This window comes from Oryctolagus cuniculus, chromosome 17, assembly GCF_051225735.1.
Source record: "Oryctolagus cuniculus isolate XC-2025 breed Fujian yellow rabbit chromosome 17, ASM5122573v1, whole genome shotgun sequence".
NCBI lineage: Eukaryota > Metazoa > Chordata > Mammalia > Lagomorpha > Leporidae > Oryctolagus > Oryctolagus cuniculus.
The window spans coordinates 30,583,080-30,602,056 of record NC_142883.1 but is presented as its reverse complement, the minus strand read 5'-3'; the positions used below and the strand labels follow the sequence as shown (position 1 = coordinate 30,602,056).

At 43.6% G+C, this 18,977-nt stretch overlaps 1 protein-coding gene across 6 annotated transcripts in view; it reads right to left on the bottom strand.

Moving 5' to 3' along the window:
* TOM1L1 (target of myb1 like 1 membrane trafficking protein) overlaps window positions 1-10,436 on the bottom strand; it is a 43,639-nt gene extending 33,203 nt beyond the window's left edge. The window contains exons 1-3 of one of the 6 annotated variants that reach the window (XR_007911488.3): window positions 10,230-10,433; window positions 7,708-7,792; window positions 6,282-6,360 (exon numbers count right to left, since the gene is read on the bottom strand). Coding sequence is in view for 3 of the 6 variants with exons in the window: in XM_017349129.4 (XP_017204618.3) it covers window positions 6,282-6,360; window positions 7,708-7,792; window positions 10,230-10,287 (222 nt within the window). In the remaining 3 variants the exon portion in view is untranslated. Of the gene's footprint in view, window positions 1-6,281; window positions 6,361-7,707; window positions 7,793-7,884; window positions 7,981-8,016; window positions 8,133-9,821; window positions 9,955-9,974; window positions 10,106-10,229 lie in introns of those variants that run through there. The other 5 variants (XM_017349129.4, XM_089316967.1, XM_089316964.1 and 2 more) reach the window with 5 other exon arrangements.
* Between the last annotated feature and the right edge of the window lie 8,541 nt (window positions 10,437-18,977).

Sequence of the window (18,977 nt, the reverse complement as noted above, 5' to 3'; positions counted from 1 at the left end):
TGAAATATACAGCAAAATGTTAGATTCTGGGGATATGAGAAAAATAAAAGCATAACATACTGCCTAGAAGATACACTTCTCAGGGAGTCAGGCCACAATTATAAGAGCAATGATAGCAATATGTGAAAGTAAATGTCAAGTGTTCAATGGGAAATGCAAGCAAAACATAGAGGCTCCAGACGGGGTAATGTGTGTCCTAGTTTATCCAGGGTGGTCCAGGTATTTTCCTGTTGTCCTGGCTTTATTAATGAGAGCATACCATTCCTCTCTCAAAAATGTCCTGGTTTGGATGATAAATTACACAATCACTACAGCTACAGACCTTTATATGCAAATGTGGTTATTAGGGGCAGGTGGTCTTACAACATTTTTGGAAAAGTCTTGCTTTAAGATAGGCTTTGTAAAATGATTAAAAAGAATTAAAATGAGTATTGAGTTATATCTAGAAAAATACTGGTATAAAAAAAAAAGTGGCAAAGTATAAGAGCTATGACAGGGGCCGGTGCCATGGCTCACTTGGTTAATTCTCCGCCTGTGGCGCCGGCATCCCATAAGGGCGCCAGGATGACTAGATCCGGTTGCTCCACTTCCAGCCCAGCTCTCTACTGTGGCCCAGGAAGGCAGTGGAGGATGGCCCAAGTGCTCAGGCCCCTGCACCTGCGTGGGAGACCAGGAGGAAGTACCTGGCTCCCAGCTTCAGATTGGCGCCACCCGTAGTGGCCATTTAGGGGGTGAACCAATGGAAGGAAGACCTTTCTCTCTCTCACTGCCTAATTCTGCCTGTCTAATAAAAAAAAAAAGAGCTATGGCAGACAAGTACTCTGGTTTATCACTAGAAGAGACTTCCTAACATGGGAAAATTGAAGGCACTGGGGAAGGCGAAGGGGACAGTCAGCTGGGGCATCACCCAGACTGCAAGGAATTCTGCATGGTAATATAAAGAGTTTGGACAGGACTCTGAGGCCCTAAGAAGCCCCTGGGGTTAGTGGTGAGTGGTATCTCCATCACACCTCTACTCTAACCTTGGAGTGTGTTTGAGAAGGATTTGCCTCCCCCAACTCGTGCTGCTGTTGAAACCCCATGATCTTAGGTCAACAATTGATGGATTCATCACTGATAGATCAAGTGTGAAGGCTTGATTCAACCACTGAATTAAATTTGGGTGACTGCACAAAATTTATTGGGCTGCTGAGGTGGAGTCCCAAGATCAAATCATGTTTTCCACAGACAGAACACAGAGAAGGGCGGGCTTCCTGTGTCTCTGTTTTCTGGCTCGCCATGTGACTGAACCTTCACTATCCTACACCTTCACCGGAAGTCTGAACCAGTGGGGCTGCCAGATCTTGCACTGTGAACCTCCAATCCATAAACCAGAACAAACCTCACTTCCTCAGAAGCTCCTCTCCAGGGTTTAAATCCTCGTAAGCAAAAGCTGACAAAAATAGTTTGCAAAGTCATATTCTGGAAAGATTCTCCAGCAGCGCTCTACCAAGGGAGTCATCAGGTGAACAAACATGGAATGACAGAAAAATCTGGCAGTGCAGGCAAGATGCAGAAAAGGCCTAAACAAGATGCTGTTGGTGCAAGCACAGAAGGAAATGAGAGAAGATGAGGGGAGATCTTCGAAGGACGGAGCGTTTACTTGAGAAGGAGGGAGACTCAAAGTGGAATGAGTTTCATTCTGCATGACACCGAGGGCAACTTTCAAGTGTGGGGTGGTATGAGCGATTGGTTTAGGGGTAAAAACCATGAGTTGACATTTAGATATTCTAAATCTAAAAGGGTAGTGGGACAATCATGCAGATATTCAGCAGGGCGCTGCTTAGGCACAGACCCCGTCCAGAAGAGTGAAGGGCTTCGAGCGAGTCATCATGGCAGCCCATGCCGAGCAGAGAGGAGAAATGGCTGGAACACTGAAGTTAACCTATTACACAGGCCAGAGGCTTCAAGAAAAGCAACCAAAGAGGAACAGAAAGTGAAGCATGAGATAAGGCACAAATAAGGTTGGTAAACATTTTCAGGAGTGTGGGGTGCTGAACATGTTAGAAAATGTACTCAGAAAAACTGACCTGGGTTTGTTGATTAGCAGGGTCAGTCACCTTGAAACAAACATTTTCGATACAACAATATGAATAGCAACTGGGGTAACAAGGAATGAGCTTGAATGGAAGAACTGCATGCAAAGTAGATTTTCAAAAGCGATCTAAAAGGAAAATTACATCTCTAGGTTCCAGGCTACCATCTTAAGTCAGAGAGGTCACAGACATCACAACACAACCATGATAGGTATAATCATATTTGCAGAAAAGCAGTCCTGAAACTGACTTCATACTGTGCTCTTTAAATTTTGAGTGTGGTTTTGATGACAATCCAAAAGGCAGCAGTAGGTACTAAAAGCTATAGTTTTAAGGCAGTGTGACCAATAAGGCAATCAGAAAAGACAGAAGCTGAGCACATGCAGCTACATGAAATGAAAACATTTAAGGCAAAGGAAAATTAAAATATCCTAAACACATTAAGATAAACCTTTACTTATAAAAGTTAGACAAAACTGAAAAGTTGGAATAACAAATGACATTTAGCTTGGTTGAATACTACAATGAGTTTTTAATAGTGAAGCACAGATAGTAAAAGTGTATCTAGTTCACTGTGAGTTTACAGAATTGCTTCTCCCAGCTGGTTCTGTGGAGAGACCTAGCCTTTAACTCTGACTTTCCTTAATATTAACATGAATGATAAACTTCTTGCTAAGGATTCAACAAAACAACTTTTGTCCCTGGGCACCAAGGTTTTGACAATGGGTACCATTCCCAAGAGGAGGTACATGTCCCACATCAAAGAATCAACACGAAATGCTGAGAATGGTAACATCTGGAGATCAGCAATCATGTCCATTTTAGGTTCCCGTTGGAGTCCAGAATGTCAGGACTCATTACTCCTCCACACTTCCTCTGTTATTTCACCAGTATCACTTTTGACTCCCAGCCTGCTTAGATAAATTAAAAAAAAAAAAAAAAAAAACCTACTGTGGCAAACTGGAAAAATTAAATATGTTGCTTTTATATATTTTGAAATGGGGCTTTGGTGCAATGTGTTCAGATAACCTATCTTTGGAAACAGAACAACCAAGAATCCTTAATTTGAGAAGAGATACAGAATCGAAGAGCCCTGGAACCAAGAGACTGAAGTAAATGTTTTTGTGTGTGTGCAAGCTTAGCTGCACAATTATTTATTCGAAGCAGCACTGGCAGCAAAATGGGCATCACACCTCCCCTTAGAGGCTTGTTGTAAGGACTAAGTGAAATATAACATATATGAAGAGTATGGGTTGATTCGCTGATATTGTACTTTTTTCAGAGAAGGCTGGAAGAAAATGAGCTACTGAGTAGTTTACTTGCAGTAAATTTACTTGCAGTAAATTTCTAAAACCAGAAATAGTGACACCCAGGGCCATCAGAGCCGAAGACTACACCTGGATTACTCACTGTGAGTATATGGTCAACCCTAATGATGACAGCCTTAGGAAGGAGCTCAGTCATCTCACTCTCTGTAGATTCAAGAAACTCCTGGAGGGACAACCACCTTCTGCAGCACTTCCCAAAGGACTATCAGTCACTACTTAGTGGGGGTTCAACAAAGGCCAATTAACTGATTCTGGGGAACCTGTTCAGCCACTTTCCACCTGACAATAATAGTAGCATCTTGTTGAGATTTACTACAATTGGCTCATTCATTGACTAGTCTCTGGGACAGAGTAACAAATCCTGGTGACAAAGTGCTTTTTATAAAACAAAAGAAAACCATTGGCTTCTTGATAAAACGGTTCCAATAACTGATGGTAGAAAATCACAGTACAGTCAGATTCCACTAAGATCTAATGAAGGCTAACAAGTCCATGGAGAACCCAAATGACAGGTGATATAAAGAACATTTATAATTGACTTTGACAGGCTCTTATCATTGCACAGTAATGAAATGGAAATGCCACATGTGGGGATTACTTGTTAAAAGAGTTTACTGGCAAACTTATAATTGCCTTTGACAGACATTGGGTGATTCCTTCAGTGACTAATTTCCCTCATAATTAAGTTTGGTATAAGTGAATATTCAAGTCAATTCCAAGGCCTTAAGCACACTACTGCACTATAATGAATAGTCTGAGGTGAGGTGAGTAGGCCATTTAATACTTAACTTGGGGAACTCTGCATGATGATATTAAGAGTCCAAGGCTCACTTTTTAAAAATCCTAGAGAAAGTAAGTGATTTTCCCAAATCTTAATGAACTCTGACCCCAACAATGAAGGCATAAGCATGACTCCTAACTGTGGCTCTTGCCCTTATTTAGGCACTGGTTTTAGACGGTCTTATTTCCACCTTCCAGTATGGAAATTATAAGGCAGAAGAGCTATAGTTATCTGAAATGGAACAGGTAAGGGGAACAGGCAGCTGGCTGATAACAAGGCTTGAGAGGTTAGACTATCAGAAGGGAAAGGAGAGAAGGAGCCCAAAGAGAAATGGAGAGTCAACAGGGACAGCACTCTGGAATAACTCAGCTTCCACAGGGCAGAGCCCTGGCTCATCCTCAGAGGGAAGGGAACATGACAGAGGAAGATATATGGAGACTGGATAGAAGAACCATGGGAATTTCAAGTCAGCTAGATACAATGGAGAAAGAGGTAAATTAGAAAGGGAAAACAATTCTATGAAGACAAAAATGATACTCATATACAGAAGGCAGAAATACAGAAGGTGGCACAAATTCATCTTCTACACTTATCTTGTGCACTCAATTCTCCTGGCCTTCAGATACCTGAATCCACTTCATTTTTAGATCACATCTACATAGGTTTCTACCCCAATTCTACCGTAAGTTCCAAAGCCCTTGCAACTTCACCGGATGCTAGAAGAGACAAGATGAGGCATGGGAAGGGATTTAATCTTCTATTCATACAACCCTGGTTCACTGACTGATCTACTTGGACCAGCTTGGTTCACAAAGGTGTTGAAGACACAAATCAAACATGGCAGCCTTTTCTTTTAAAAGGCTTGATTTTTTAGGGTGAGAGGCAAATTCAATAGGTACAGTAATTCAGAATTTGAGGACAGGATTCAAATGCTGCCTATGCAATGTCATAGCCATTTAATCTTGGCATACATCATTCACACTCAGCTTCTTCTTCGGTGAATAACACAACAGGGCAGTCAGAGAATCACTCAGGTGCTGGGCATTTCCATGCCTGGCATTTCTATGGTTCTGGCATTGCTTCTCCATGGTCTCCTCCATTCTGCGGCCTCCCTGAGGAGCCTGCCTGAAGGTCAGGGGAAGGTCAAAAATGCAAAGAAGAAAACACCTCTAAAAACTACATTTAGATTCAGTGCAAAGGGGTTCTCAGGGAGAATATCAGGAGGGCTGCCAATTCAACTTTTCACATTCAGTTGGTCTCCCAAGTATGCGAGACATGATAAATTATCTTCTATGTGAAACCAGAGACCTGCAGCTACGCTAACATCTGCCCCGCAGTGTTCTTGATAAACACTCCCACAGCTCCCAAGAGGTGTGTGAGGTGGCTGATTAGTGCCAGTTTGGGCTGGGCTGAGGTCAATAAAGGCAAGCAGAAGACAGCAGAAAGCCACACAACTCACCCTCAGGCAGCAGGCAGGGCTCGCAACACACACGCCAAGCAAAAAGGGCAAATCACCAACAGGACTGAAGAGGGCATATGGTCAGGGGTTGGGGAACACGGGAACATGTCAAGTAAGAGATCACGCCCAAACCGTAGACGCTACGGCACACAGGAGAATCACCGAAATCCACAAAAGACAAAACTGCAAATTATATCAGGCAGGGGAATTTGAAACTCCTTGAGCTGCCAGTACCTTAGGAGTCCCCAAAGGTGTTCAAATGAGGTTGAAAACTGACAGGGAAACATTTTCAAGACTTTAGCTCCACCCTCCTCCATGTTCCATTATGGTCAATTAATACACACACAAACTTCTGATTAGTTAAGCATCTACATGTTTTTAACATCAGCTTGTATCTCCTGACCAGAAAAAACAAACGAACAAAAAAACCCTGATTCTCCAGGAACACTCTCTTCCCACAAAATTACATCCTATTACAATGGACTAAACTCTATTCTGCATTCTCAACGGAGTCTTAGACTGCACGGAACTCTTTGCTAGTATCTCAGTTACACTAGTATTTTTTATTACCCAGGATTAAAAATGTGACCATAGCTTGGGAGATCCCACAATCTCAGTGATAACATTCAAGTACTTACTGACAAGGTAAGTTGGATTTCTTTATGATTGTAGTTTTTGGATATCCTTTTCTTCAAAGCTTTTACTGCATCTTTTGGCCTACGGTGATAAATAGACTGAAATCACCAACTGAGGCATTACTGAAAACAAGCAGTCCCTCTGAAAAGCCCTATGCAGAGTGAACAGGTGAATGACTATGGAACAGAAGATCAAGAACTTGGTTCTGCTAAGCAGATCACTTACTTAACTTCTCGAACCTAAAGTTAAGTACTTCATGAATATAGGCAGACAATATCATCTACCCCCTTGTGAGAATCAAATAAAATATTTATGTAAAAGCATTACTTAGAAAACACCGCTCATGCAATGTGTTCATACCCATATGCTTCTATCAGTGCATCAAACCTGTTTCCAGGATAACTTCCAAAACAATGAAGGTTATCATTCTAATTAAGACCATTAGCATTTCCTGAGCATCCCACAGGCAGGAGGATCTGAGAAGTACTATAGCAAACTAGGTCAGCTTCTGAAATGCCACCATTTTATCTTACAAAGTAGAACTATAAGTACAAGGTCAAAATTTATGAGCATCCCTTTTTCAGTTTCAATACAAAAACTGTTATTATCCATGAAAAAGCTCACAGAGGCGCTACACATGGTGAACAAGACATTGGAGAAAAAAACTAAAAATGTCTAAAAGTACTGACCCTAAGTACTTTCCATGGCCTAAATAATGAATTCAGTTGTAATTTTTTCTTTATCAACATAAGCTAGACTAAATCTCTTTTGCTGTGAGTCATCACATAAATATGTACAGGAAAATTAATTGACTGTACTCTTTAAAATAACCAGTAATCAATTAAATTCAAGCTAGCTGTCCCTTATTAATGACTGTTCATAACATCAGTTCTCTAAAATTTAAGAAGTGGGTGTAACAACTTCATCATTCTTTAAGAACGCAGCATAAACATGGGTAAGATGGATTCAGAAGGAAAAAAAATAACTGACCTCTGATAGGGACTTAAAGACTGCCATATTGTTTCCTCCTTAATAAAGACAAATGCCCAGAGAATGGTTACCATCAGGAGTCAACTGGTTTCTTGATAATGCTCTTTAGTTATATAAGACACTGGCAATTGGAGAAGGAATTCCTAAAGAAGGCAATCTTCTATTTTTCCCCTTTTAAATCTTTTTTTTTTAAAGGAATCTGAGCTTCACAGAAACATAATTTGAAACTCAACGATAAAAGAGAGGAATAAATTTATAACAGATTTTCAGATAGTCCACACACCAAAGCAAGCAGCCGCCTCAACACTTCCATCTGATGGATTCGTAAGGGATGATGAAAACATCCAATAAGAAAACCAAAGAATCTGCATGAGAAAACACATGTAGTGTTGATGCTGCCTATCAGAGGCAATTATCGGGGTACCACACTGAACTTACCCTTCCTGGGTGGTGTTAATGATGTCACAGATGTGTATGAACTGACCCCAATCTTCAGTCTGGAGACCAGCGAATGTAGCCTTTTCTGCAAAGAAAAGCGGAGTGTGAGCTGCGATTAAATAAGTCTTGTCTTCCTGAAACAATCTGCTGGAGCAACTATCATTAAGTTCATGTTACCAAAGGGCAAAGACATTTTTTTTTTTCCCGAGCAATTCCCAGTAACTCAGGAATCAATCAGAACTCTAGTTCGGAGCGTTGCTGTTGCAACAGTAATGAGTGACCTATTAATAAAGGCTTCAAGCACAACACCTGATCACAAGGCCCAACAAGCCAGCTCAATCTCCATCTGCAGGTCTTTCAGAGAAGGGAATTAGGGTTTACAAAGCAGCCGCCTAGAAGACAAACTACACAGGGCTTATTGTACGCAGTCTCATTCAACCCACGTGACAGAAGTTCATGAGGTTAAGGAATTACCCAAGGCTATGCACTCACTATGAGGTACAACCAGCATTCAAATCTAGAACATTGAATCCTGTGCTTTTTTTTTTTAATCATTTATTTTGTGTGTGTGGTGGGGAGGGTGAGAGAGAGAAATCAGAATTACTGAGGAAGATCACTTTGGCCGCCTGTACTAACTGCAGCTGCTCCCAGGCAGACTTGAAGGCTCCTGTACTCGGATCCCATAATTAAATAAGCAGATATTTTCCTCTTGCTAAACTTTCCCTTCAGCACAAAATGATATCTGGGAGGGACACTGTGAATGAGCTTAACATCTTCCTGTGAGAAAGGGAATCTCTATGCAAGGGGGACCCTAGGGACCACAGAAAGAAAACAACAAGAAATGAAGGGGAAGAAAGAATAAGGGCTTGGCGGGGGGTGGGGGTTGGGTGGGGGGGAGAGCCCTCTGCTTAGCCTGCTTAGCCTGCCTAGCTACTTGAGGCTGGCGCTAGAGGAAGCTGAACAACCTTGCGCTGTTAGGGGTGTCCTGCTGCTTCCTCCCTGGTGCTTGCTCTTCCTCCCAAACTTCTTTTTCTTCCTGGAACACTCCTATTCATCCATCCCCGCTACAGCAGAAATGACTTCTCCCTTTTCAAAACCTCTGCGTTTGCTCTTTTCCCAGTATTGGAAAGGGACAGTGTTGTGGCTACTACAATATTATGTTGTTTGTCTCACAATAAAGTGAGTTTCCTTAAGTATGAGATCACGTCTTACCTCTGCCTCCTCCTCAGGGCCTGGCCAGGCATAACAGTAATGTTTACAGAATTAAATAATTCAGCAGATGGATTGCTTAATTTTTCTTTGCCTCTGAAGATGCACACTGACCCTGTTTCTGTTAACGTTCATTCTAATGTCCAGCGTCCAAAGAGGACAGAGCTATCAAGGCTGAAAAGCATTTCTTCTTCATCTCATAAAGATATGGAAAGTAAGGCTGGGGTTAAGTGGAGTGTTCCCTACTACAAAGCAGTCACCACCTGAGCTGCAGCCTAAACGCCAACGAGGAGCCTCCATCTACAATCACCAGCTTCCCAGGATTTCATCATCCCGCGGAGTTCCAGACACTATCAGGCTTTGTCTCACATTAATATGCACTTCTGCCACGCCCGGTTCCCAAGGGAGAAATCAGGGAGATGAGCGAGATGAGAGCGGGCACAGCCAGAAGAGATCAGTCACTTGGCTGTGGCTTCCACCTACAAGGCCACTTCAAAAACCTTGCAGGAAATGGAATTAAAAGTTTATTTTGGTGCTAGACAAATAGAAACTCAAGTTCCAAAGAGTCTTCAAAAAGGTCATGGAAAATGCATAGGATGAAAAAAATCTTTCACATGAGTTTCAAAATGATTTTGCACCGAAATCAACTTTTAATTCCATTTTCCCATGAACTTTCTGACAGGTCCCTGGACGGGATTCGCAGCGCAGCCACAGGAGAGAGAAAGGACTTAGGTCGACGCCTGCGTGGTCCCTGTTGGCCATGAGAGGCCTCTGTGACCCCAGAGGGGTCCTCCACGCCATTCTGCCTCCACTCCCCTGCCAAGCACTCATTCGCTTGATTCATTGACTCAGGTGCCCCGAGCGGGGACGCTGAGAAACCTAGTGTTTAGAGAGCAGCCTCTCACCGCGAGGTCGCATCATGTCACCTCCCTGAGCCGGCTGGCCTCATCCGTAAAATGGGCTTAACCAAGCCCTGCGCACAAGCGAACGCAGTTCCCGAATCCCGCGTCTCCCAGCGGAGGGCCCAAACCCGCCAGGCCCGAATGCCGGGGATCCACCTGTCTGGCTCCCGTTCCCAGGAGGCGTCTGGGAGCGGAGGGTGTGCTCTGAGAAGGGAGACTCCGGAGCGAGAGAAATTCCTCCGAGGCTCGGGAGGAATGTGAGTGACCTGGGAAAGTGGCGAGGGGGAGGGGAAGGATTTCCTCCAACTTGGGAACAACTCCGTCCTCCCGCAGGCCTAGAACCTAGGTAGCCCGGAAAGGATCCCACGGTCCCCCAAGCCCGCCCGGGCGTCCGTCCCCGCGCCTCCTTACCTATGAGGTGGCCCACGGAGGTGGCATAAGGATCCCGGTGACTCTTCCCAAACGCCATGGTTAGCCCTTGGAAAGCCGGGCCCAGGAAATCCGCCACCACCGCTCGGCGGCTCCCGACTCCACCCGCTCGGTGCCCCTGGCTCCTCCTCTTCGCCCGAGCGCTTCCCGGGCTCGGGCGGGCGGGTGGAGGCGGCGCGTCCTGCCCGGCCCGCGGCGGGGCGCCGGGCACCGGGCGTGGGGCGGGATCCGGGGCGGCCGGAGCACCTGTCGCGCGTCATTGAGGACTGGAGCGGTCCGGCACGCGGCGCGTGGAACCCGCGGGAGTGAAGCGGGGGCGCCCGCCTGGGAGCTGGGCGGGCTTCTCCAGCCGGCGGGCGGAGCCGGGCGGCCTCGGAAACCCCGCGTGGGCCTCAGAGCGCGGGATTCCTCTCCCGGCGCGGGTAGCTGCTCCTCCGAGCCCTCTTCACTGCCCTCTGTAGACAAAGAAATATGAGGCTAATAAAACAGGATTATTGCGGGAATTTAGGGGAGGACGTAAACGGCTTCGGTCGATGTCTGGCACCCACAAAAATAAATGGACTAGCGAGACCTATTAACCCTCGCTTCCCCGGAGACCCTGTGTGCCGCAGGTGACGGCTAGGAGGAGCAGCTGGCCTGGGGCGTTGGGAGCTCCTAGGCGCCTCTCCTTTTCCCTCGAGGGCGCACGGGGCGCCGCCCGGCAACTCTTGGTTTCCACCTCCGCTTCCAGGGCCCTGTGTTTTCCAGCTGGGTTCTGGGAAGTGCAAAGGGGCTTTCCTTCGGTCCTGGCAGGGAGTCGCCGCCTTGGGATGCCCATCTGCTTCTGGGAAGCCTAAGCCCCCTTTCAGCCGCTCTTTGTGAACCAGAATGTATTTCCTGTACCTTTGCACTGCGTTAACAAGGCACTCAGGATGGTTACCCTCTGCAGCGCCCTGAGAGCCTGCGGGTGTGCGTGTGTGTGTGTCTAGATTCGGCTGAACCGGGAAGATCCCGCTTCGGAAGCGGTCCACCGAGACCCAGTTCCACCAGTGTGGTTTTAGGCCTCAAAATGGTGACTTGAGAGCAAAGGATACCTCGGGATCCTCTGTTACAGTCCAGAAGTCCAAACCGGTAGAAATGTGCTAACTGCCCTCTGAGTATTTATTTATCTCTAATTTTGTTTCAAATTTTTCTTGGGAAAGGTCAGTGAAAACCTAGATAAAAAGATTCTTGTTGTGATGGCGTGTGTTTTCATAATAGGATTGGTTTTACCTGTTACTAATATTCTCCACCTGCTTGTCCCAGCTGAGTGGCTGTTTCAGGTGAGGCCTTTATGGGTGGACTTCCTTAGTCATCACTACAGCCTCTGCTGACACTGTTGAAAACGTCTTTTGTGACATCACCGACCCAGCCTGTGTTCCATGTGATACCTGCTAGCAAAATATTTTGCCTTCTCTGCATCCTGCAATCAAGCAACCTTAAAGGGAAAGTCCGTTTTAGTGTAGGTCGGTGTGGGTGTTAATGGCCTCCATCAGGGGATGAGAAGTAGCCAGAAGCCGAGCATGAGGATGGATTTTAATACAAAGCTGCTTCTCTTATGTGGGAAGTCTTTGATTTGCTTCTTGTTTGAAAAACTGTTTTAATTTTTCCTATATCTCACTTGATTATGTTACAGGATTGAGGCTCTGAGAATAAGAGAACGGGCAGCCAGGACCTGTTCCAGGCATGATGGCTTTGTAGACAGAACCAAAGGTGATGAGCAGTACCTGCGTGCTGTTTCAGCTGTGCCTGGGCAGAAGCTCTCCTCTCTCCCTGTGCCCTCAAGCGGGTTGGCAGCCCTCTCCTGTGCTCTGGCATTTTCCCTAGAATCCCTCTCCGTGCCAGATGTGAAAAACTAACTCAGTCATTGTTAGTGTGATCAGGGAGTGGATAGAATTCATACAAGTTAAGCTCAGACAAGGCACAGAATCCTGGAGGAGGACAAAGGTAAAATGTCTGGATTTCTACAAAATTCTACAAAAATATAATCTGGCTAGAGTTGGAATCATCTAACTGAATTTTCTCACTAAGTATGCTGTGTTACTTTTTAAAGGATCTGCTTGAATCAAAGGGAGACCTCTTGAAGGATGGAATCAGGCAAGCCCTATGATTTGTTGGCAAAGGGTCCTGGTACTTAAGAATGCTAGTATTTTCTGTGCTCGAACTCTATTGGGTGTATTCTAGGTATATCACATGCATTTCTTTCATTCAATTCCATAATTTTGTAAGATCAGTACCATTTATTTTATAGATTACAGGGATTGCAGTAATTATTTCTTCACACACATTGCTAGTGGAGGACTGTGTGATTCTAGAACCTGTAGTTTTAACTCCTGTTCTATGCCACCTCTCATAGGCAGAGCCTTGGGTAGTGGGTGGTAGTGCTCATTTTGCAAAAAAAAAAAAAAAAAAAAAGAATCCAGGGGGCAGGGCATGTACAGTGAGGTGGCCAAACATGGCAACTGCACGTGCATAGAAGGCAAAAGTGACTTACTATTATGACTGATGCAGCTAACAGTGGTTTTCCTCTTCTCATATGATTCTGTTTTAATTGCCAGAATTTTTAGTTTTTCAGAGCTAGATATGACCTTAGAAATCACATAGTCTCTACCCTATCATTTTAGAAAAATTTATTTGAGAGTCAAATATATCTATATCTATAATCTAGAGAGAGAGAGAGGAACACCCGCATCCCGTGAGTCATTCCTCCAAACACCTGCAGCAATCAGAATTGGACCAGGCCAGAGTTAGGAGCTCTTCTGATTTTGGTATAATCCTCTCTCAGCTTCAAACTAACAGTCTGCTCCTCCCTCTCTCCCTCAGTGTTGCTTTGTTGTTTTGTCCCATTTCTATGGACTTTAGGCTGAACACAGAGACTGACAGAGAGGCGAGGATCAGGAAGAGTGAGGAGAGGTAGCCCTTGGTGACTTGTGACCAATATTCTACAGAGTGCTTTCAGATCTCCACTAAACCTCATCATAATTTTAGAAAGAATCCTTGTGCCCATTTTATTCACAAAACTGGGAGGTGATATGCGGTTTTTCTCATTCCAAATCTTGGACCCTCCTCCATGCATCACTGATCCCAGAGCGAAGATTCTCTGTGTGCTGTGGGGGAGTATTTAGCACGGTGCTTGTCATGCAGCAGTGGTGCCAAGTGTAGAAATTTGCTTTTTGGTTCCATACCTTTATCCTCCCCCAGCTACAACTTTAAGCCATGAGAAGGGCTCATTAGCTTCCCTCATCATCCATACAATTTTAAGAAACTCCATTGAGATTGGGGGTAAAAAGGCAAGTATTTGTTAAATTTGTCCTCTATAGATTCCTGGGAAGCTTAAAACAAAAGTTTTATCTGAAGAATAAAGCAAAGGAGTCAATATTTTCATAACCTAAGGGAATTAGCTTTTTGCAGGTTTTCCAGTATCACTGGTTCACACTGAACTCACTTGGGATTTGTCATTTAATTCTTGTGTACTGTAGTTTGCAAGTCAGATAACGAGGTTCAAATTGCAGCTCTTGGATGATAAAAATAATTCCAACTGAGTTCATAGGATTGTTTTGAAAAATAATGAGCTAATGTACGGATAGCAGTTAGAATGCTTCTGGACATATAATTAAGCTTAGTAAATATTAAGTAGTTATCATCTCCTCTTTCCAGTCTACCAGCTGGCCTGAAATTTCCACTATCACAAAGTGGCCTTTGAGTAATGTCTCCTTAAAAGCCACTCTTTAGAGATTCAGGTGTTAACCTATTTGGTAAAAGAAGGTCATATCTGCATAGAATAGGATTATTCCGGTTAGTTTCTGTTTCTGTGTTCTGTAAATTGTTGATCACTTTACTTGAAAAACCTCTTGTGGGAATGAAGCTCTAAAAAATTTGAGAGAGTTGGTGGAGGGGTTAGGGCAGACCTGGGGGATACTGCTTGGAGGCTTGCTTTGCAGAAAGCCTTGGAAAAGGGTGGACAGCAAGAGAAACAGATGTTTAATTCAGAGGTCAATCTGAGTTCAAGCGCCAGAGCTACCATTTAAGAACTGATCTACGACAGGCAAATAATTCTTCCAGGACCTCAGTGTGTTTATACCAATGGAAGTTACTCCACATATCTGTCTCAAAACATGGGTCTCAAGATTACATGAGACAGCATCAGAACACTTTTAATAAATGCTTGGTGTATCACTGGCTCTCAATCATTGTTGAGGCCTAAAACCCGAAGTAGACACCTGTTCCCTGCTTTGTACCACATCCTCTTGGTTACCGATTATAATCCGAAGTGGTTTGGTGTTATGTATTTATTTGTTGCCTGTGTGCTGGAGTTTCTGTGTCTTCCTCCTGCTGCAAAACATACCCTGTGGTGACTCCACATTGCCTTGCAGGTGCAGCTCTCCCAGGGGTCTTCTCTCAGTCCCTGGAGGCAGACCTACTGAAAACAATGGAGACTTGCTTTCCCACACCCACAGATCCCATTCACCCTTCAGCCCATAGAGAAGGAGAGCCAGGAAGAGAGAGAGAGAGAGAGAGGGAGGGAGAGAGAGAGAGAGAAAGGTCTTCCATCCACTGGTTCATTCCCCAGATAACCATGACAGCCAGAGCTCTGCCGATCTGAAGCCAGGAGCCAGGAGTTTCCTCTGAGTCTTCCACGTGGGTCCAGGGACCCAAGCACTTGGGCCATCTTCTAGTGCTTTTGCAGGCCATAGCAAAGAACTGGATCAGGAGTGGAGCAGCTGGGACTTGACCTAGCACCCATATGGGATGCCGGCATGGCAGGTGGCGGCTTTACCTGCTATGCCACAGCACCAGCCCCATATTTTGTATTTATTTAAATAATACCTCAAGACTTATCAGACACAGAAGTTTTTAGCAAGTGTGATGCCTGTGCATCTGTGAGAAGGGATATGTTGGCCAACTAAATTAACAAAAGTGTTGCTTCCCATCAGAATCCAATACTCTGGACTTGCTCTTTGGCTCAGAGATGTCAATATGTTTCTGTGCCATGTCATCTTTAGTGCCATCACGAGCATTGGTGCATTGGTGCTGTAACTTTAGAGTGTTCTGCTCCTGTCTGCTGATTCTTTATTTGAAGTCTTTTGATGGTGGTACTTTCTACATTTTACCAGAAAGTGTCAATGGGAGGTGTTTTTTTTTTGTTGTTTTTTTTTTTTTTTTTAGATAACAAAGAGGATTCATTTTCCTTCCCCAAATGGCCCTTAAATTATTATACACTGAAAAACATCAAGGGGTTGTGGTTGTCCCGGGAGCAAGGAGGAATAACATGTGAATACATGTGCCCAGGCACTGACAGCAATGTGCATTTCCTTGTTGCTGTGAGACTGGCAGAGACTATGATACACTGACAGTTGTAGGGTACATATGAGAAGTTAAAAATATGGGGAATTATTGAGCTTTTCTGGTAGGGTATCCTATAGCTGCCTACGCAATGAATGAACATAGGAAGAGAATCAGTATTTCCGCTGTGTAAGCTGACTAAAGTCTGAAATAAATCACCTAAGACAGAAATCCCTTGTATTCAGAAAGTATTTCGTCTGCCTTTAAATTCTTTAGCGAGTAATGAATTCTCTTACAAATCACTTACAATTTACTTGTCACACATGTATCTTGGAAGTTGACTACAATGTGCTTAAATTTATCTTCTTTTAAAAAGATGTAAATATTACTCAAATTTTCAATAGGGTGCCCCGGATTTCTCATGTAAAGTATTTTAATTTATACAGGTAATCTTTGTAACCACGAGAGGGCAGCCTTGTTCAACTTATCAAATTATTCCCCAAAGCCTTGCTGGACAGCCACATTCTGGCAGAATGATTCCCTGGAGGGGGAGGAGGTTTCCAGGAATCCAGCCAGCTGTGTTTTCCAGGGCATTTTAGTACCACAGCCTAGCCACTCTGTAACAAAACACTTGGGCACTGCTCTTTGTCTTTCCTTCCTGGGGGGCTCCACGTGGCTAGGGAAACCTGCTCTAACTTATGTGCTGGCAGAGGGGGTTTTGGAGAGGTAGTTGTTTGGGAAGGTTCACATGTGGCAGGAATTAGATAGCTGCAGGAGAGGATGGTTTAAGGGTCGTGTCTAGGATTTGAATTTCTGGATGACAAGTACACACCTACAGTTGTGCAGACTTTAAAATATGGCTGGACATTGCCTAGAGAGACTAAACCGTGGAGACACTGAGACGTTGCAGGTGCATTGAGAAGGAAGGGTGTGTCATAATCAATCAGCAAAGATGGTCAGGGAGACAAAAGGAGATAGTGCCTTCTATCTTACATCCTTGCTAAATCATCAATTCATCCCTTTTCCATTTATCACACGTTATTTTATCATAATGAATCAAAAAATGAGCTCCTATACTAGCAATAGAAAACACCTAGCAACAGATAATTACAACTCAGTCTAAATGGCGACTGCAGAGTGGGAACTAACTTTGCATGGAGGACCTCATCCTGTATTAAAGATGTGGACAGCACTGGGTTCGAGCCAGTCTGTTAGTATAACTATGAGCACAGATAATACAAAAAACTAAAACAGGAGGAGCTACAGTGTATTTGAACTCTGCCCCTCACTCTTTTTATTTTGTTTTTAAAAGATTTATTCTATTTGAATGGCAGAGTTAGAAGCAGAGGCAGAGAGAGAAAGAAAGGTGTCTTCCATCTACTGGTTCACTCCCCAGATGGCTGCAACAGCCCGAGCTCAGCCAATCAGGAGCCAAGATCTTCTTCCAGGCCTCTCACATGGGTGCAGGGGCCCAAGGATTTGGGCCATCTTCTGCTTTCCCAGACAGTAGCAGAGAGCTGGATCAGAAATGGAGCAGCTGTGACTCAAACTGGTGCCCATATGGGATTCAGGTGGTGGTGACTTTACCTGCTATGCCACAGCACTTGCCCACTGTACCTCACTCTTTTACAGAGAAAACTTTGAAATTGTTGCCCATACACCTAAGGATGATAGCAGTTATTAAAGCATGCAACTCCTTATAGTTAAAATTCCTTCTATGTTAACTTTGCCAACTGAGCTATCAGAACACAAGAAATCATTCTACGAATGCATGATGAGGCCTCTCAAAATGCCTGTCGTTGTGCTAAGAATTAGTGGTATATGAACAAGATAACACCTAGTCTTAGCCCTCCAAGAGTTCACAATTGAGGTAGAGCATGTATCTAGTGGACAAAGTTAATTTCATTGTGCACAGAGAAAAGTTGCTTGTCATCAAGTCCCTGAGCTTAGATCACACAGTATTTCCTTATTGACTTCTTAATCATAAAAAGATCAGAATGAGCTCCAAAATGGCAGTGATGACAGTAGTAGATATCATAGTATTTCATATTAGTTTTAGCCCCAAGTTATGAGTGTTCTACCATGCTCCTTAGAAAAATATAATAACAATATCAATTTCTTTTCAGATTATATACTGCTTGGGTATTACTATATCAGCAGTTCCAACATGATTAGCAGTATATTCCAGTTCATGGAGAAAAAAAAAAAAAAGGAGTTATTAGAGAAATAGTATGGAGTCAATATCAAGTTTACATGAATCAATTTATATTTTATCTATAAAATTCACTTGTATTTTCTTGAATGTTTATTAATCTATAGTGTGCATTTGATTTCAAAAACTTTTTAAGACAACTCTAACTTCCCTAAGGAAAGGTGTTCTGCCTTCTGTATTTTTGAGCTCTTTCTATGAAAAGCCATTTACAGTGTACCTTCTTGCTCTGATCCCAGTCAGGGATCAGTGAACATTTTTGTAAAAGGCCAGATACTAAATATTAATTAAGCTTTGCTTCTACCACTCAACTGCACCTACCAATGTAGCACTAAAGCAAACAGATAATAATAAACAAATGAGGACAAAAATAGGTATGAGGCAGACTAAGACTTTGAAAAATCCCTGTTTTAACTCCCTGAACTCCACTGTTTTAGCTGATTGGATAAGGGTAAGGGTAGTAAACCTATTAGCTTGTCCCAAGATGATCAGTAAGTAGACTTGGAAGGCTTCTGGTATGACATCTTTTTCATCTTTTTACTATTTTTTTTGTATCTTTTGGTCTAGAAAGAGCAATTGTTAGTAGGATTAGTTGCAGGTGTCAAGAATTACCGGAGGCATTCAATGAAGTAAAACCCAAAGACAAAAATGATGCCCAAATAGGGGATGGGATAGTTTGCTAATGGTATCAAGGCTAGAGTGGATTGTTATAATTTTTTTAAAGATTTATTTATTTATTTGAAAGACAGTTACAGAGAGCCAGAGAGAGAGAGAGAGAGAATTTGGTCTTCCAACCACAGGTTTACTCCCCAAGTGACTACAACAGCTGGAGCTGGGCTGATCTGAAGCCAGGAACCAAGAGACAGAAGCTTCTTCCAGGTCTCCCATGTGGGTGTAGGGGCCTAAGCACTTGGGCCATCTTCTACTGCTTTCCCAGACCATAGAAGAGAGCTGGATGGGAAGTGGAGCAGCTGGGTTTTGAACTGACGCCCATATGGGATGCCAGCACTGCAGGTGGCGACTTTACCCGCTATATCACAGCACTGGCCCTGGATTGTCATAATTGATGCTGAAGTTCTGATACCATAATGAGCCTTGGGAGGAATTGTTTTGTATCCTTAAAGCAAACAAAGGAATTCTTTTGTGGTGTTAAACAAAATTTTAGCATTTTTCAACTGAATTCTAGCTTCTGTCTAGCTGTTCCTGGGTTCCTGTAAGAT